At 44.8% G+C, this 21,290-nt stretch overlaps 1 protein-coding gene across 1 annotated transcript in view; it reads right to left on the reverse strand.

Moving 5' to 3' along the window:
* The window catches only part of LOC124798896 (follistatin), a 233,887-nt gene that overhangs the window by 175,590 nt on the left and 37,007 nt on the right, over positions 1 to 21,290 (reverse strand). The window contains exon 3 of the mRNA XM_047262428.1: positions 14,523 to 14,744. Within this exon, the coding sequence (XP_047118384.1) occupies positions 14,523 to 14,744 (222 nt within the window). The remainder of the gene's footprint in view (positions 1 to 14,522; positions 14,745 to 21,290) is intronic.

Genomic DNA, 21,290 nt, shown 5'->3' on the forward strand with positions numbered 1-21,290 from the left:
TGACGCACACCACTGTTGATATTTCTTCTCGCCTCACAAACCGATTGAACAATTTACATGTTAAGTTCAAATGGCTCTGAGCACTATGGGACTTAACTTCTGAGGTCATCAGTCCCCTAGAACTTAGAACTACTTAAACCTAACTAACCTAAGGACATCATACACACCCATGCCCGAGGCAGGATTCGAACCTGAGACCGTAGCGGTCGCGCGATTCCAGACTGTAGCACCTAGAACCGCTCGGCCACTCCGGCCGGCACATGTTAAGTACCACCCTTTGAGGGAGCCCCAATTTTCACAAGTCTATCACAGCTCTCCACGTCCCGCTTGCCTTTTTTGAGTATCTATTTTACTTCCTCTTCTAATGTTACATAATGTAATGCTTTTGTTGTAGACTTCTGTCATCTCATTTCATTCTTTTTCTACAAGAGCTGCTTTAAAGTGCTTTTTCCGCTGCCCAATAGATACAGATTGTCTTGTGGATGCAGAAGGAAAATTTAATGTAGATTGAGCAGTGCCCTTCTGAGAGAAGGCGAATTTCACGAACGCCGATTGGCTGCACTTCAAAACTGAGCTGTTACACATCGGCGGACATGAAATCTTACGGCGTATTTGTAATCCTAAGCTACTTCTAGAGGTGGTCCCGGTGAGGCAGGACGTGTCCTACGCACGAAGATACTGGGTGACGTATCGCTTGTGCGCCGACACACAAACACACACACACACACACACACACACACACACACACACACACACACACATACATAGCAGGAACAGTGCTAGATTCCATAAACTGGTGCTGTGCCTTGTGGTGGCTCATCAAGAGTAATGGTTAAGCCAATTAATTGTTAGTATTTACAGTGAGAGCAGTTGAAATAAATTATCGATATTATTTAACTTGCATCGTGAGTTTTAATGTGACTCTAATATGCAGGCTTAATAAGTTCAGGCAAGGTATTGACTATTACGTTTAAGCAACAAGTTTTGTATTGAGATGTTGTGAGCATCTGATTCAACACGCAGTAAGTTTCTAGGTTTTACCGCCTAGTAGCGACCAGTTTGATTTATGAACGTGTTGGTGTGATACATTCCAGAGTCACTTCGCGGCCTTAGAATTGCCCCCCCCCCCAAAAAAAAAGAGAAGACAGCATAAACAGATGCGGTAAAAGAACGGGGGTACAGCAGTAGCGACTATACACAGCGAGGAATAACCCGTACTACGACAAGGTATGTACGCATGCGTTTGTGATTCTTTCAGGAACACTGAAAAATGTGTAGGACTGAGTGTTAACCACATTGAGGACTTTCTGTAGTGTCAACAGTATGCTCAATGTGTTTGTATGATCCATGTGCCTACAAGTATTTGTTTCTGGACACACTTTTAAAGGAGCTTGACCAGAACTATCTCCTCTTAAAATACAAGACACTTCTTTTCAGTTACCCCGTATAGCTATCTATGTCTCACCTGCTGCAAATAGTAAAAATAAAAATCACAATAATTCTTCGTTCTACATCTACAGGGTAATTCAAAAAATCTGTACACACTTCGTGGTGTAATGTATGCTTCAAAACAAGAGTAAAACGTTAAATAAAGTTTTTCTGAATTTACTTTATTTCAGAGTTATACAGTAGAGTAGGGATCACAGGTACAACATAAAATTAATACTTCTCCGAAAGCAACGACACGAAGGTCATGGTTCAAACTTCTTACAGCTCTCGGAATGTTGGAGGTTCCGTTCATCTCATTCTCCACAGCGACACAGCCATTTTCAGTTCGCTGCTGTAGTTGTACTACACTGTCTCAATTGCAACACCTTACACGAGCCCCATGAGACAGCACCAAAGGTAGAAATCCAGGGGTCGAGATCCGGAGATCTGGCCGAGTAAGGAACTGGTCTTGCACGAGCTGTCCACTTACCGGGATAAACAGCTCTGGGATACTCCCTTGCGTAGCCACTGAAACGTGCAGGGACTCCGTCGACAAAGCAACCCCAGTCGGTATGCAGGCGAACACGGTACGCCAAAAGTCTGTACTGGCCCGTAATGTAAAGCCTAACTCAAATGATATTGTGCATCGTAACTCGGAAATGAAGCGTTTTCTGACAAAACTTTATTTAACATTTTACTCTTATTTTGATCTACACATAACACCCACGAAGTGTGTACAATTACTTTTGAATCATCCTGTATATCTATGTCTACAAACATACACCACAAGCCATGGCGGGGGATAACTTGTACTACTACTACTAACCGTTCCCTCTCCTATTAGTCACAATTAGAGCGAGGTAAAAACGACTGCCTGTGTGCTTCCGTACTAGCCTGAATGTCTCTTATGGCTCAAATGGCTCTGAGCGCTATGGGACTTAACTCCTGAGGTCATCAGTCCCCTAGACTTAGAACTACTTAAACCTAACTAACCTAAGGACATCACACACATCCATGCCCGAAGCAGGTTCAAAAATGGCTCTGAGCACTATGCGACTTAACTTATGAAGTCATCAGTCCCCTAGACTTAGAACTACTTAAACCTAACTAACCGAAGGACATCACACACATCCATGCCCGAGGCAGGATTCGAACCTGCGACCGTAGCGGAATGTCTCTTATCTTACATTCGTGACCCATGTGAAATGTACGTTGGCGGCAGTAGAATCATTCTGCAGTCAGCTTCTTATGCCGGTTCTCTAAATTTTCTTGATACTGCTTCGCGTAAAGAGCGTCGTCTTCCCTCCAAGGAATCCGATTTGAATGCATGAAACATGTTGGTTGAACCTAAAAGTAACAAATCTCGCAAACCGCCTCTGAACTGCTTCTATATTTTGATCCCAAATACTCTAGCGGTACTCAGTAACGGGTCGCACTACTGTTCTATACGCTGTCTCCTTTATAGCTGAACTCCACGTTCCTAGAATTCTCCCAGTAAACGAAGGCGACCATTGGGCTTCCCTAACGGCGTTATGCAAAAAATGGTTCAAATGGCTCTAAGCACTATGGGACTTAACATCTGAGGTCATCAGTCCCCTAGACTCAGAACTACTTAAACCTAACTAACCTAACGACAGCACACACATCCACGTCCGAGGCAGGATTCGAACCTGCGACTGTAGCAGCAACGTGGTTCCGGACTGAAGCGCCTAGAACCGCTCGGCCACAGCGGCCGGCGTGGCGTTATGCGCTCGTTTCATTACATATCGACTTGCAAGGTTACGTCTGCATACTTAATCGACGTGACTGCCGAGAAACACACCACTAATGCCGTATCCGAACAGGGTTGTTTTTCCTACTCATCTGCGTTTTACTGCATTTGGGAAAACTGCCGTTTGTCGCACCAGAAATTAGTCTAAATCATCCTGTATACTTTCACATTCTCGACAACGACACTTTCCCGTAGACTATAACGTTATCAGCGACAGTCGCAGAATATCACACAGATAGTTATGTGTACGCTGTATTATAAATTCAAACCCACATGCTGTTTACATTGAAATATGCAGCGACTATCTTTTACTCTGTATTTCCCCATACGATTGAAACACACTACAGTAAGTGAAAGGCAATAACTATTACAACTACCGCTACTGTCGCAGGTTCGAATCCTGCCTCGGGCATGGATGTGTGTAATGTCCTTAGGTTAGTTAGGTTTAACTAATTCTAAATTCTAGGGGACTGATGACCTCAGAAGTTAAGTCCCATAGCGCTCAGAGCCATTTTTGAACTATTACGAGTTGCATTCAAGTTCTAAGGCCTCCGATTTTTTTTCTCCAGACTGGAAAGAGATAGGAACATGCGCATTGTTTTAAAATGAGGCCGCGTTCATTGTCAATACGTCCCAGGGATGGCAGCACCGTACGGCAGATGGAATTTTACCGCCAGCGGCGAGAATGAGAACTGTTTTAAATACTTAAAATGGCGACGTTTTCCTTACTTGAACAGATGCAATCATTCGTTTTGTGAATTTGCGTGGTGTGAAACCAATTGAAATTCATCGACAGTTGAAGGTGACATGTGGTGATGGAGTTATGGATGTGTCGAAAGTGCGCTCGTGGGCGCGACAGTTTAATGAAGGCAGAACATCGTGTGACAACAAACCGAAACAACCTCGGGCTCGCACAAGCCGGTCTGACGACATGATCGAGAAGGTGGAGAGAATTGTTTTGGGGGATCGCCGAATGACTGTTGAGCAGATCGCCTCCAGAGTTGGCATTTCTGTGGGTTCTGTGCACACAATCCTGCATGACGACCTGAAAATGCGATAAGTGTGATCCAGGTGGGTGCCACGAATGCTGACAGACGACCACATGGCTGCCCGTGTGGCATGTTGCCAAGCAATGTTGATGCGCAACGACAGCATGAGTGGGACTTTCTTTTCGTCGGTTCTGACAATGGATGAGACGTGGATGCCATTTTTCAATCCAGAAACAAAGCTCCAGTCAGCTCAATGGAAGCACACAGATTCACCGCCACCAAAAAAATTTCGGGTAACCGCCAGTGCTGAAAAAATGATGGCGTCCATGTTCTGGGACAGCGAGGGCGTAATACTTACCCATTGCGTTCCAAAGAGCACTACGGTAACAGGTGCATCCTACGAAAATTGTTTTGAAGAACAAATTCCTTCCTGCACTGCAACAAAAACGTCCGGGAAGGGCTGCGCGTGTGCTGTTTCACCAAGACAACGCACCCGCACATCGAGCTAACGTTACGCAACAGTTTCTTCGTGGTAACAACTTTGAAGTGATTCCTCATGCTCCCTACTCACCTGACCTGGCTCCTAGTGACTTTTGGCTTTTTCCAACAATGAAAGACACTCTCCGTGGCCACACATTCACCAGCCGTGCTGCTATTGCCTCAGCGATTTTCCAGTGGTCAAAACAGACTCCTAAAGAAGCCTTCGCCGCTGCCATGGAATCATGGCGTCAGCGTTGTGAAAAATGTGTACGTCTGCAGGCTCCTAGTGACTTTTGGCTTTTTCCAACAATGAAAGACACTCTCCGTGGCCGCACATTCACCAGCCGTGCTGCTATTGCCTCAGCGATTTTCCAGTGGTCGAAACAGACTCCTAAAGAAGCCTTCGCCGCTGCCATGGAATCATGGCGTCAGCGTTGTGAAAAATGTGTACGTCTACAGGGCGATTACGTCGAGAAGTAATGCCAGTTTCATCGATTTCGGGTGAGTAGTTAATTAGAAAAAAAAATCGGAGGCCTTAGAACTTGAATGCACCTCGCATAACCTGTTTGACGTACGGCACGATGATGAGCGCCCGATTTGACATATTCTTCACATTATTATAACCAAAGCTTTTGTGCATTTGTTAGTACCTCTGATATTAAGGACTTGGTTCCTTGCACATGATTATATCTGTGAAAGCTATACCTGGTCGGAATAACAAAGTGATTGGCAGCTAGTTTTTTACATGACAGGTGCCATAGCAATAACTAATCAGAAAATGAGCTTGGCCACGCCTTACGTTGTGTTCTACTACCTCAGGTACCAGTTGCCAGTCAGTAAGAGACGACGTTTCCCTCCGGTAACGTGAGAATTGGGATCAGTTTACTCTGTTTCGGCTGAACAATGTTACTATGCAACCCTCACAAAAAAATACAATTTCGAAAAAGCTTACATGTCCGATACTACATGACCTTCCCCTATCACGTGAAAGGTTTCCTATTCGTGTTTCTTCTGACAGAAAATTTATGGGAACCTCTACAAATATTCCTCGATATTCTGAGTTTCCATTATATAAATATGAACGTGCTTAAGGAATTAAACTAATCGGACAAAATATTAGTCAACCCCTCAAAAGAGCAGAATGGTTGCTCTGGAGAGATGCAGATACTAAAGAACTACTACCAGACCGTCATATGGCCCTCCATTTATGACGCACGTCCTGTGAGTGAAGTTATGTTTACGTAGCAGTCAACTGTGTGCATTCATGACAGTCAAATGGGTTGACGTGGAGACGCGACAGAATGAAAAAATGGTGCCGTGTAACACGGCTTAAGAAAAGTGGTCACAAAAATATTTTAAATGACAGGGACCGCAAACGAGTATCACGCTTTGTCAACAGCAGTCGGTTTCAGACACAACAGGTATTGCTACTGCCAGCGAATGGCGGTTCCTCCCGACTAGTCAGCGAGCGAACACTGAGAACGGAACTTCACGGGACTGACATTTGGTGACGGGCACATCGTAGAATGTTGTAGCCCACATTGGCACACAAATCTGCATTTCTTCTATAGGCTAACCAATACAGAAATTGGACGGTACCTGACTGGAAGCGTGTAGTGTTGTCCATTGAATTGCGATTTTGTGTCTTTTCAAATGATGCGACGTGTCGACGGCATCAACGTCTCAATGAGGCATTTAACCCACAGTGCCTGGATGGTGCAGTTCATTCTGCAGGTGGTTCTGTGTTGTTTTAGGGGTGTTTTTTCGCATTCTGATATGCGCCCACTCATTCAGGATACCGCAAACATGAACCTGGATGTATATTTCAGCATATTCGGTGACCCGCTGTTCCTCTTTCTTCTAGAACTTGCTATGGGAACTCCTGTGTTCCCAGATGACAAAACTGTTCACAGAGTTGCACACATGCTGCTCTGTAGAAGACTCAGGCACCCTACAGCAAATTGACAGACCTGTTAAAGAACGCGATCTTAACTCGATAGAATATGTCTGGGACCATTTGCAGCAGCGTGTGAATGTAGCAAATCAGCATCTTGTGCTCCAAGAATTCTAATCATCAGTATCTAGACCTCACGCAAAATAACGTGGAAACCGCACAGAAAGCCATTCTCGTCGTGAACTTTGAGCAATTCCATCCCATTGTTCTGAATGTGTGGCCGCCTCCGTTGGCTGTGTTCTCGTTGCTGTATTTTCACTATATAGCCTGCCACTTCAGTCTTTGCGCATTACAGGTGCAGGGAAAGTTGATCATGATCAGGTGCGTGTGACTATTTGTAAAGAGCATCATATTTTTGTTGGGAAGCAAACGGGTCTGACGTGACATGACTGTCGCCTGTCGCTAAACAATATTGTTTCATTTTTCTGGCACTACTGTTGGTTGTTTCATTGTGAGTTCTAGGCTTGTTTGCTTGGGAGGAAAAATTTTCATTTTTCTCGCTGGGCAGGTGTGCTTCCGGAATAGCCACTAGTTTCTGTTTACCGGCAGAAGGCAGCCAGTGAGTTTCATTAGGGGGACGAGCATACCCAGGGAGTTCAGCAGTTTCGCAGAACTGGGGCCACGACCCACTCTATGTTTTTGTTGGCTACAGCCAGCGCCTGTCCGCCTGCCGTCCCAAGAGAATAACTGAGCATGAGCATGACATTTTTGCCTTTCCTGGATTGACATCAAAGCGCTGGATGACGTAATGCTGCCCTAGGAGCATGAGAAATTCGGTTGCTTTCGGTCCAGATTTTTCGTATATCCCACCGAATTAGCCCCCCCTGCCACTGTGCATGGTGTGGAGAGGTTAACCAACCCGTGAGACGCTGGTATAGGCCAGTACCAACCTCTTGTTTTGAGAATGAAAACATGGTCCAAGTAGGCCATATTTTTTTGGCCCAAGTAGGCTGTATCCTTTTTATTATCTGTGCAATTGCCAGTTTTTACTGTGGGTCATTTTCAAACACCTATTTTAAGCTTCACGCTTCATTTGATTCTCATACATTACCTGTGGACAGGTATACATCGTATTTCTGTGCGTATGTGGCACAAAAGCAATACAACAGCGTACATGATTACGTCTTGTTTCTTAAGGTGCTTTCCGTATGCAATGAGTGGGAAGTTTCTGCTGCGTTCTCCCGTTTTGTCATTAAGTAAGTAATATGCTGGTTCTTCACTTTGGCAATAGCACTGAGTCGTCCCCTATCTGTGGAGTTTTTTTACTGTTGAGAGTCGATAGTGGACAAGGACGTCTATGGGATATTCACCTCATGGCATCCGTCTGGTGCTGAATGGAGCATCCTAGTTGATTTTTAGGGAAATGTAAGTGTCGCAATTGCAGTAGGTCGATCTGTATTCTCAGAAACTCACAGCTTACCTGTACTGCCCTGCAACTTGTGTTGCATATTTGATTATAATTTTTGATCTCTTATGTTTCGTTAATTCTGAATTCGTGAGCTGCGCAGGTGAGGATATCTTACTGCAATTTCTCCACGGAGTCTACCACACAGTTTAGTACTCTCCACAGTGCCAGTGACACTTTGTGTAGTTTCTATTGAGAATTTACAGAAATTTGCTCTCTCTCAGTTCCGTGTGAACTGTGTGCATCATAAAGAGAAAATAAAAATATGTTACATTCAAACTTGACCTAGATTTCAACATCCCTCGACTGTTCTGCACTTTTTCCATGGTTAGGCGCCGCCCAAATTGGTATAAAGGAGTTGTTGTTCTCACAATGACGGTATTGTCGTTCTGTACAATGGCCAAACACAAGCAACAGCTGTTTGAAGTTAAAGAGAGACACCACCGAGATTCATAGACACAATATTTCCCTGTGGCGCATGCTCTTTATTCTACATTGCCAATATCGCAGTAAGTGGCGTCGGCTGCTACACTACATTTTTCATTTTTTTTTATTTTATGAAATTTTATTCTGGCGGGACGTGGTCGATCTTGTTTTGCTTTCGTTGATTTTTATTTATACAACTACTTCGGACTGGTTCAAATGGCTGTGAGCACTATGGGACTTGACATCTGAGGTCATCAGTCCCCTAGAACTTAGAACTACTTAAACCTAACTAACCTAAGGACATCACACACATCCATGCCCGAGGCAGGATTCGAACCTGCGACCGTAGCGGTTGCGCGATTCCAGCCTGAAGCGCCTAGAACCGCTCGGCCACAAAGGCCGGCTACTTCGGACTCTAGTGAGAAAATATTGAATTTGAATGTCCATATTTGTCATATTATTGGACTTACATAACATACTAATATAGTAGTTTGCAGGCAGCATAGGTGCAGCTTACAAGCTACGCGAGAAATACAGGTTTTCACTGGCTGAAGCTACCGAACTGCACCTTCCCTACCGCGTCTTGGCCGTACTCGACAGAGCTCCACTCAGTATTGCTTTGTCTCTTCCTGTGCCGCACCTTTTGCGTGGGTACGGGCCGAGTCATATCGTGCGCACTCTACCTACGTGTGGGTAAGGCATGACTGAAGAAATCTGACTTCGTTACAAGGCCAGAGGCGGTGTTACATGGTATTAGTACGATATCTATTGTAGATTAGTATTCTGTTGTCGCACGTACTCATTTAGGGAATTATTATTAGCTAACAGCCCGGGAAGCGAGGACCAGACCAGAGGGACAGAGAACATATGGAGATACTGCGAAGGGTTGTTGAGCACCCCCTGCCGTTCCACGACGTACTATCAGCCAAAATATTTTATGTGGTCAATGTGCAGTTGTTCTGAAAGCAATAAAGTTTGGTTTTATATGCGACACGGTTTCTGGATTTGTGTCTGGATTCGACGCAGCGTAAAAAATGCAGGCACATACCTGGACATTGAATATAGGTTCATATAAATTTTAGATACATTGTGTAACTACGCACAGCATTCCGTTCACATCAGTGTATTTGTTTACGTGTGTAATAAAGCTTATTTCATTCAAATTCTCCTTGTATACCGTACGCTGTATGACACTGCCGAAAATTTATGACGCTAAGGAATCTTGATAAAAGCTTGTAGAATAGTTTGTAAGATTTCCAAAACATAAGACCATGACCGTTTGTTGCGATTGAAAATTTCGTTGCTGGTGAATTAACTATTTTTTGTGCCAGAATTGTAAAGCAGGTGGTTCATTCTTTTGCCTTAGGCACCAAACAGCTATGTTTTGCAGCTTTCTTCTAAATTTTGAATATTTTCAGATTAGAAACTATGAATATGGATGACAGTATGGCAGGTAATTCATTGTGAACAGATGAGTATGAGTTTAAAACCATAACTTCAAATCTTAATGGAACCACTTTGTACATAAAGGAAAAACTGCAAAGTGTCAATTATTCTCTGAAACGTAATCTTGGTATCTATTTGTGCATAGGTAGTGTTTTGCAAAAGTTTCATACATATAACAAGCAAATGATCAACTGATTCAGGAGAGAGCCGGTTTAGGTAGACGATATATTGACTATTAATGTCATTAACTCCCTATCTGACAACAAGTTCGTTGCATATTTAACTGAGTGCGTTGGGTCGTATTGTAGCTGATGTGTGAGGCGATGTTTTTGTATTTTACCCGTGTAATTCAGTTTCAAAGGGAAGTTAACCACATGCTACATACAATTTATACAGAGTGTTAAAAAAGGATTCCATTCTTTGAGAGATGGTAGTACGGATCAAAACAAGACAAAAATGTTCAGAAACGTTGGCTCTAAAATGGATCCCTTAAGAGTTATGAGCAGTTGTACATCTTCGCTACTATGAAACACATATCTTCTACTGGAAGGTCTTTGCTATGAAGAACAACCTACGCAAAGCAGTAAACAAATGTGGACATATTTGTCTGTTATTGTTCGTGATACAGCAAGCAGTAAACATCTGTTAGTGTTGTTATTGCAAACCGCGTTCATAGTTCTGCGTATGTGCAGTGCTTATATTAGTTCTAAAGGAACCAGTGTGTATTCTAATTAGTTAGAAACATGCTTACGTCGTACTTTTATCTTTGCGCATACCAGCCTAGTGGAAGACTTATTTCACATGGGAAACGGCAGACAGTATTGAGCACCTCCTTCAGCGGTGGCTCACAGTGTAGGTCTCGTGTGTAATAGCAAGCAGATGACGTTAGAAGCTCAGTTGTTTCACACTAACAGAACAGCGAGTTCTCGTTTGTTTAATTATTTGTTTACTGCATTCTGCAGGTCGCTCATAATAGCAAAGAGCTTGCAGCAGAAGAAATGTGTTTCATAGTAGCGAAGATGCAGAAGTATTCACAGCTATTAAGATATTCATTTTAGGGCCCACGTCTGTTGGACTCTCTTTTTTTCTTCTTTTTCGGACCCTACTACCGCCTCTCAAAATAGGGAATACTTTTCTTTAACATCCTGTGTGAAAGCAAACTTTTCTAGAACCTTTTGTATCTGTTACTCTCCGACAGTAGTGGGTTACACATATCTCCGACACATTTCGGTATTTTTCCGTATTAGCTTCACAGCATATATCGCGCAGAAAATGATGTGTGGAACAACACAAAGACAGAATAAAACAGATTTTCCAGACCGTCTTCTCATTGTATCATGCTACTGATCATCTGAGAGTACAGCATTAGTGTATACAGGGTATCCATAATTAAAGTTCCTGTTTCAAACCGCTGTAGAAAGAGTCACTGCTCAGAATGACGTCAAATTCGAACAGCATAATGTCGTCGCAGGGGTAAACGTCATGAAACAACAGAAAAGAAAAATGTAACGAAAATTTTACCAATAGATGGCATTGTAACCGTCTTGAAGTAAATGGGGTCGGCTATAAATGACAGATGAATCGCAGTACGATAGCTATGGTCTGAGCTGCACATTGCACCAGCCGTATTGTTTAATGTGGGTGTGTACTGTTTAATGTGCACAAGTTCCGTAGTCAATAGTTGTGGCACTGCTAGTTAGGTAAGCCAATGTACCACGGCTAGGTGAAATCACATCGGACCAGAAAAATCGAATCGTCCTGAGGCCAAAAGCCGCATAAAAAACTAAATGGCATCGGTTTCTAATTGTCCTGAGGTGCAAAAACCGCATAGAAACCAAAATGACATCGATTTTTAAATGTTCTGGGGCTTAAATTATACAAAAAGCAAAATGACATCAGTTTTTAGTTGTTCTGTGGCCAAAAACCACAAAAAAAGGAAAATGACATCGGTTTCTGTCTGTCGTTAGACAGGAGCGAGACATGCTCAATATGCCACAAACTGAAATCGAGACAATGCACGTTCCGCAACAGAGAGAGTCTCGGGTGTCTCAATGTGTACCGTCTATGGATCTGTGTTCGTAATTGGAGCACTGAACACGACGTAACGAAATGACGGTTTGTAATTCTAGAATTTGCGAAATGCCGAAATGCCTCTGCAGCAGCCGCTCCATGGCTGTGCATTGTGATGCGGAGAGCCATCTTGCCTAAAAATGATCCTGCACACACATCCCCACTCTTGAAGGGTCGGAATGGCATTGATGCGCAAAAGACACTCGTAGCGTTTACCAATGATGGTACAGGTAATAGGACCCGCAGGACTCATCTTCTCGAAAACATACGGCCCTGCGATAAACGATGCCGTCAAACCGCACAACACAGTCACCGTTGCGAAATAAACTGGAACCGGTCGAAGTGCGTGCGGTTTTTCCGTTGCCCATATTCAGCAGTTCTGCATATTGACATGTCCGTAGAGATGGAAGTGGGCTTGGTCTGTCCACAGATCGTTCCATGCCCATTCATTGTCCACTTCCTTCCACGTGAGCAAGAAATTCCAGAGCGATCGTTTGTCTTGCTGGCAGCTCAACGGGAAGCAATTGCTGAACATGGCAATGCAAGGCGTTTCATAGGATTCGAGCAATGCACACCACCGCTGGAACCCTCCCGCAATGTTGTGGCCTCTCATTTCCTCCTTCTGCCACAATGCCCTTCAAAAGAACTTTTCTTTTCGACTTTTGTAGTCATTTTGCCCAAATTGTTACCAGAGATTGGACGAATGTTTTTTTTTCATATTCTTGAGTGTCCGGAACTTCTCCGGGCCAACTGGCGCACAATCACCATTCTTGCGCAAGAGCAGTTGACGTTTCCCCATGCATCAGTAGTATTCTGTTCAAAGCTGACTTCATTTTGGCTGGCGGTTCTCCTTCTACAGCATTTTCAAACTGGAGTCTTAACTGTGGGCACCTGCTGGTAGTCGATGCACGTCAGGGGTTCGTTCACGATAATCAAAGGTACAGTACTGGCCATTAAAATTGCTACACCACGAAGATGACGTGCTACAGACGCGAAATTTAACCGACAGGAAGAAGATGCTGTGATATGCAAATGATTAGCTTTTCAGGGCATTCAGACAAGGTTGGCGCCGGTGGCGACACCCACAACGTGCTGACATGAGGAAAGTTTGCAACCGATTTCTCATACACCAATAGCAGTTGACCGGCGTTGCCTGGTGAAACGTTGTTGCGATGCCTCGTGTAAAGAGGAGAAATGCGTACCATCACGTTTCCCACTTTCACAAAGGTCCGATTGTAGCCTATGGCAATTGCAGTTCATCGTATCGTGACATTGCTACTCGCGTTGGTCGAGATCCAGTGACTGTTAGGGGAATATGCAATCGGTGGGTTAAGCAGGGTAATACGGAACGCCGTGCTCGGTCCCAACGGCCTTGTATCACTAACAGTCGAGATGACAGGCATCTTGTCCGCATGGCTGTAACAGATCGTGCAGCCACGTCTCGATCCCTGAGTCAACAGATGGGGACGTTTGCAAGACAACAACCATCTGGACGAACAGTTCGACGACGTTTGCAGCAGCACGGACTATCAGTTCGGAGACCATGGCAGCGGTTACCCTTGACGCTGCATTACAGACAGGAGCGCCTGTGATGGTGTACTCAACGACGAACCTGGGTGCACGAATGGCAAATCGTCATTTTTTCGGATGAATCCAGGTTCTGTTTACAGCATCATGATGGTCGCATCCGTCTTTGGCGACATCGCGGTGAAGTCACATTGGTAGCGTGTATTCGTCATCGCCATAATGGCGTATCACCGGGCGTGATGGTATAGGGTGCCATTGGTTACACCTCTCATTCGCATTTACGGCACTTTGAACAGTGGACGTTACATTTCAGACGTGTTACGACCCGTGGCTCTACCCTTCATTCGATCACTGTGAAACCCTACATTTCAGCAGGATAATGCACGACCCCATGTTGCAGGTCCTGTACGGGATACAGAAAATATTCGACTGCTGCCCTGGCCAGCATATTCTCCAGATCTCTGACCAATTGAAAACGTCTGGTCAATGGTGGCTCGTCACAATACGTCAGTCACTACTCTTGATGATCTGTGGTATCGTGTTGAAGGTGCATGGACAGCAGTACCTGTACACGCCATCCATGCTCTGTTTGACTCAATGCCCAGGCGTATCAACGCCGTTATTACGGCCAGAGGTGGCTGTTCTGGGTACTGATTTCTCAGGATCCTTGCACCCAAAATGCGTGAAAATGTAATCACATGTTAGTTGTAGTATAATATATTTGTCGAATGAATACCCGTTTATCATTTGTTCTTGGTGTAGCAATTTTAATGGCCACTTGTGTAATTTCTTTCCTAGTTGTAGCTGCTGATTATTAACAGTTAGAAATTATTTCAGAGGTACTCGACGCGTTATCTAGTGCTACCGTACACCACGCCAGTTTGTTTTGACAACATGAAAGACGGTGGTGGTGCGGGAGAGGGTTCTGAATTCGCTTCAATGCCGCCGCGGTGGAGCTGCGGTGACACTGCCGTAGCGACAGCGGGGTGGGCTGGGTTGCCTGTGCGCAGGGGCGCGCGTACTCACTCTGACACTTGCCGGGGTAGTCGACGGCTAGCGCGGGCACCTTGCGGCGGCAGGCGCGCCGGCGCAGGCGGCACACGGAGGTGTAGGAGCGGCCGTCGGTGCCGCAGACCGGGCCCCGCAGGCGCGCGCGCGCCTTGCAGTCGGCGGCGCACACGCAGCGCGGCGCGCCCCGCCGCAGCACGCAGCGCCGGCCCTCGCCGCACTGCACGCCCGCGCACGACTCTGCAACACCGCACCGCCGCCCGGTCACTCGTCCGCTCCGCTCCCGACCTCCACCTGTTGCACGAGCCTACGGCTCAAACACTGCTCCCGTACGAGAGGCGGCTTCTCTCGAAGAATCGCCAGCGATTCAGGAAAAACTACACGTGTCAAAGTTAGCTTGCTCTCATCTATACGATACTCTCCTGTTCACATAAAATTGTTCACAGAACGACTTTCAGAGAACGGATTGACAAAAATATGCAAACACCAAGAACTATTTACCATATCTAATAAGCAGGCGAAATACCCTCACACTTCAAGAAGAATATAATAATTCCAATCCCAAAGAAAGCAGGTGTTGACAGATGTGAAAATTACGGAACTATTGGTTAAATAAGTCACAGCTGCAAAATACTAACGCGAATTATTTACAGACGAATGGAAAAACTGATAGAAGCCGACGTCGGGGAAGATCAGTTTGGATTCCGTAGAAATATTGGGACACGTGAGGCAGTACTGACCCTACGACTTATCTTAGAAGAAAGATTAAGGAAAGGCAAACCTACGTTTCTAGCATTTGTAGACTTAGAGAAAGCTTTTGACAATGTTGATTGGAATACTCTCTTTCAAACTCTGAAGGTGCCAGGGGTAAAATACAGGGAGCGGAGGGTTGTTTGCAATTTGTACAGAAACCAGATAGATGGCAGTTATAAGAGTCGAGGTGCATGAAAGGGAACCAGTGGTTGGGAAGGGAGTGAGACAGGGTTGTAGCTTATCCCCGATGTTATTCAATCTGTATATTGAGCAAGCAGTAAAGGAAACAAAAGAAAAATTCGGAGTAGGTATTAAAATCCATGGAGAGGAAATAAAACTTTGAGGTTCGCCGATGACATTGTGATTCTGTCAGAGACAGCAAAGGACTTGGAAGAGCAGTTGAACGGAATGGACAGTGTCTTGAAAGGAAGATATGAGATGAACATCAACAAAAGCATAACGAGGATAATGGAATGCAGTCGAATTAAGTCGGATGATGCCGAGGGACTTAGATTACGAAATGAGACACTTAATGTAGTAAAGGAGTTTTGCTATTTGGGGAGCACAATAACTGATGATGGTCAAAGTAGAGAGGATATAAAATGTAGACTGGCAATGACAAGGAAAGCGTTTCTGAAGAAGAAAAATTTGTTAATATCGAGTATTGATTTAAATGTCAGGAAGTCGTTTCTGAAAGTATTTGTATGGAGTGTAGTCATGTATGGAAGTGAAACGTGGACGATAAATAGTTTAGACAAGAAGAGAATACAAGCATTCGAAATGTGGTGCTACAGAAGAATGATGAAGATTAGATGGGTAGATCACATAACTAATGAGGAGGTATTGAATAGAATTGGGGAGAAGAGGAGCTTGTGGCACAACTTGACTAGAAGAAGCGATCGGTTGGTAGGACATGTTCTGAGGCATCAAGGGATCACAAATTTAGTATTGGAGGGCAGCGTGGAGGGTAAAAATCGTACAGGGAGATCAGAGATGAATACACTAAGCAGATTCAGAAGGATGTAGGCTGCAGTTGGAACAGGGAGATGAAGAAGCTTGCACAGGATAGAGTAGCACGGAGAGCTGCATCAAACCAGTCTCAGGACTGAAGACCACAACAACAATAAGCTGTCGCAAAAAATGTTTGCATTCAAAAGAGCTTCCAGGCGGCTGTTTCGGAACGGATAAATACCGGTCCCATATGGTTTCCAAGAGAATCGTATACCATTTGAGCCGTAGCATTCGTTACTGGCGCTCCGGTCTCTTGGATGTCTATTATCGATCCTTCGATGTTTCTTATCATTGCTTGCCTTGTTGTTTTTCGCATTGACGTTTGCTCGGGCTACCTGCTGAGAGGCCGCGAGGTACGAGGTGGGAAGCAACCACGTATATGTGGAGTTGATTGTACGCGGTCTGCGGGTTCAGGATGGATGATATGTGTTGGCTGCCTGTCTGTCTGCTCTCCCGATTTTACTCGCCATGCCTTGCGACCGTGTAGCTTGGGTTGCTGCCTGGTGTATCCTACACGAGCCAGCAGAAGTTAAGCAGCCTTGTGTTTGTTTTAAAGAAAAGGAGCAAATGTATAAGACTTTTTGCAACCAATTTTGGTGGCCTCATTAAGTGTGGCCTTCGCCTTTATACTGCCTTCGGGGAGAACTGATTCTTTTAAATGTAAATAGTTTGGGTACCCTGTCCTTTATAATATTTTGGGGGTTGTATTTGAATTTTCTCTTTGGGGGTTCCTTCCTTTTGCTTGGTTACGTTTACTTGTATAGCGGAAAGTGACTCCTAATTAAAACTCGGAGAAGGTGTTTGATGTTTCTGCCGCCTCCGGCATTCGTCTTTTCAATTAAGTGTTGTCATCCCTTCGAGCGACCTGGTGTCACTCCTCGTTAATTAATGCTGGTTTATGTGTACTTAATTTTGAATTGGCCATTTGAATTAATATTTTGGAGCGCAGTATAGCACTAAGGCAACCTAATTGTATACCACCTTGTGCCCCGGTCTACTACCTTAATTTTCAGTGGCACGAGTTAGCTCCACTACCGGTTTTACTGATGTGCTCCATTCAAAATCTTGTCTTGTATAAGTTTGCCCCATGTGGAACACAGAGATGAGCTTTAGTGTAACTTCAGTGCTAGTCAGTTAATGGAATCTTCATTTTGGCTTGGCTTCCACTGAAGAGTTTGTGTGGAGCGTAGTGTGTTTGATTTGTTATTCATTTAATTACTGTAAGTTTGTTTATTTAATGGGGAGCAAGACATTTAAAGACTGTTGGTATTAACTCTCCTAGTTGCTGGTTTTGCTAATTCGTTCCAGATGGCCTACTACTTATTCAATGGAAAGGCTGTTGATTTGTTGGTTACTGTGAGTACAAATTCACGCTATTTATTTGTTGCCGAAATTGTTAAAGTGTCTGTGTCGTGATTCAATCACTAGCTACGTGTTTGAGCTAAATTGATGTAAACCTTACATTGCCTCAAAAAATGGTTCAAATGGCTCTGAGCACTATGGGACTTAACTTCTGAGGTCATCAGTCCCCTAGAATTTAGAACTACTTAAACCTAACTAACCTAAGGACATCACACACATCCATGGCCGAGGCAAGATTCGAATATGCGACCGTAGCTGTCGCGCAGCACCAGACTGTAGCGCCTAGAACCGCTCGGCCGCCACGGCCGGCCTCCAAAGCTGACCACAAAGGCTCAGTAGAACTGACATCTTGTCTCTAGGCCAGAGAAGATACGAAAATTCATCCTTGTGGCAAAACCAGTCCTCGACAATGCGAGGTGTGAGAACAACTGCTTTGTCCAGAATAGGATTTTCACTCTGCAGCGGAGTGTGCGCTGATATGAAGCTTCCTGGCAGATTAAAACCGTGTGCCGGACCGAGACTCGAACTCGGGACCTTTGCCTTTCGCGAGCAAGTGCTCTACCATCTGAGCTAAATCTGGTACATCCCCCAGGCTGTGGCTAAGCGATGTCTCCGCAATATCCGTTCCTTCAGGAGCGCTAGTTCTGCAAGGTTCGCAGGAGAGCTTCTGTAAAGTTTGGAAGGTAGGAGACGAGATACTGGCAGAAGTAAAGCTGTGAGGACGGGGTGTGAGTCATGCTTGGGTAGCTCAGATGGTAGAGCGCTTGCCCGCGAAAAGCATAGGTCCCGAGTTCGAGTCTCGGTCCGGCACACAGTTCTACTCTGCCAGGAAGTTTCAACTGCTTTGTCGTCTTGGAACACAGCATCATTATTGGGAAACAAATACCGTATCGTGAGGTGGACTTGATTAGCCAAAATGGTCACTTAAATCTTGGCAGTAATACGATCTTGCAGAGTAACCGTGGGGTCCGCGGAATACCACGATATGGCTGTCCAAATCATAATCGAACCCCCTCCCTCTTTTCCACTCTTGGGATGTAAACTCGGCGAGAAGTTGGAGGCAGTAGCAAAAAGACTTATTCGACCAAATGACATTCTTCCGTTGCTACGGTCCCGGTTTTATGGCTTGATTACCACATTTCCCTGTTACGTGCATTTTCATCACCCCTGAGTGGTTTTGAAAGGGTTAGCGAGTGTGACATTCAGTTCTGCAGTTGCTTTTGCAACTGTCATTCCCTTGTTTTTCGTCACAATCCTCTTCAGTAACTCAACACACACTTGCGGCCGCGTTGTGGCTAAGTGGATGACGTTTTCTGCTTTCCCTGTATGCGGTATAAAGCTTCGATATGGTGCCTCTTGAAACACCAATCACTTCCTTCCTTAGTTATGGAAACACCCACCATACGAGCACCAACAATTTGTAAACACTCGAATTCACTTAGCTGCGACTCAGTGGAGTCAAAACTACACCCAACACTGTTCTGACCACGACTGAATCTCTCAACGTATGGATGACGTTTCAGAAGTGCCAAACACAACAGCACAATCTTCAGGGTTAACTAATATTTGTATCTATGTTCAAGTCTCAATTTCTCGCAGTGCTTACATATTTTTGTGCAACCTTTGTTTTTCTCGACCGTTCACTCTTGAGAGCTCTTATTTCTCTTTATTTTGTTACGCGTATGTAGATGATAATTAACAAAATGTTGTAGCATATTACAGAGAAAGGCAATGATTGCAATGTTCTGAAAACATCTCGCCTTTGTTTTAATGATTGCCACTACAACTCGCTTTCCTCGGCTTGTTTTGCTTACTGCTGAATGTGTGTTTTTTCTGGTGTTAAAGTAGGATCATCCCCGTTGCGACTTGCCATGCACATTTGGAACAGGGTAGATAGGTTTTCATCGTTCTTTATTCATTTATTTACTCATTCGCCGGAAGGGACAGGCTTTGCGGACCTCGAGGGCCCGTAGCCGACCTTCATGGGTGGCGAGTCAGCTTAGGCCTAGTCTGAGCTAGGTATCAACGTTTACACCAAGTTGGCGATGAGGCAGAGAGGAATTTTGAACCAGTGTGTTGGCTGTGGGTGCGTGATCGCCAATTCCCGGTGCTGCGGCAAAGTGTCTCGTAGCTGGTCGAACTTCCTAAAGAGGCTGACTCTTTCTTCAGGATGGCTTCCTGATCGTGTCCATTTGCGTAGCATTGTGCATGTCGCGAATTCGTTCCCAGGGGGCTGGGGAGATGGGGCGGGGGTGGGGGAGAGGGTGGAAGAGTCAACGAAGAACCCATTTCTTATTTGTTGAGTTGCGTGTCTGATGCGATTTACCAGGCAGTGCTGCCTTGGAGGAGGGCAGGTAGAATCGTTGCGTGGTGTAACCGTATCTTAGTGCGTTGACGCATATAAGGCCAGTGAAGAAGGGAGTGAGGCCATGCGCCATTTGTAGTCATCTTCACCGGTTGCCCTAGATGTGTTTACTGAAGTATAGTTGGGATTCTAAAGTGACACCCACGTAATTAACGCTGGAGGACCAAGCTGAGTGAGAAAAACGTTATACTAGTGGAGGACGGTATTTCCGCAATCTCATAGGGTATTGAGGATGAGGAGGAGTGGTGTTAGATGTCCTTTGAAGGTGTTATTGGTGGAAACAGATGACTTGATCGGTGTTTTGCTGTATTTCCTACCACTGGTGGAAATAGGCGAGTGAGAAACGCGCGACAGTTGTGGCTAGTGCCGGCTGAGGCGTGCCAGTACCCTGTGTACTCAAGGCCAACGCCACTGTGGTCTCCAGTGCGCCATTGTGGGTTGCTTTCCGAGAGCTGTCGTAGCTCTGTTGCTGCTGGCAACCAAGACGCTTGAATTCTGTACCCGTCTACTTGTTCATGTTCCCGAACCGTTGGAGAATTTTACAGACTGACAATGCTGTCACACACGGTGAAGGATTTTACCGACAACCCTTAAATTTGTTTGATGTTTCGTGTAACAGAAATTCAAAGAGTTTTTTTTAGATGTGGAGGACCTCACAAGTTTTATCTTTTAGGGCCATCTCTCACTTTTCGGAGCGTGGATGTCCTGCCTAAAACATTCTGGAATTCGTTTTGATCATCTGACGACATTACTAGACGGTAAATGACCACATCAGTTTCAAACAATCTAAAAGGGCTGCTTATATTATGTGCTTAAGCGTTTACATTACTGAGGAGCCCATGATATCAATGCGGTAAGGAATCCAGACATACAACTGAGACGATGTTGCACAGACACGCAATCTGATTACAATCTGCTTGTTAGGAACAGAGTCAAAAGCCTTCTGGAGATCTAGAAGTGTGAAATATACTTGATCACACAGCACAGGCTTTCACCATCGATATTTAAATCCTCGGTGACTGCTGACGTGTGGACATTAGTTGGTGGTCTTAGGCATGTTTCCGTGCGTATCATTTCGTCTGCTAATACTGGAGATAACATTCTGGGGCTATAATGACGTAATCCACTAGGGCTATTTTTTTAACTTCCGATCTCTTGCTAAATTAAAACCACAGTGGAAATCCGGCGAAGCTTTGCGCAGATGTGTTGCACAGTGTCTCTAGCATGCCCGCCTCTGGCATCACATCGCACATTTCAGTTCTAAGTTCTCAGTAGTACGTAAAGATGCCTAGACA

The sequence above is a fragment of the Schistocerca piceifrons genome, chromosome 5, assembly GCF_021461385.2.
Source record: "Schistocerca piceifrons isolate TAMUIC-IGC-003096 chromosome 5, iqSchPice1.1, whole genome shotgun sequence".
Classification (NCBI taxonomy): Eukaryota; Metazoa; Arthropoda; class Insecta; order Orthoptera; family Acrididae; genus Schistocerca; species Schistocerca piceifrons.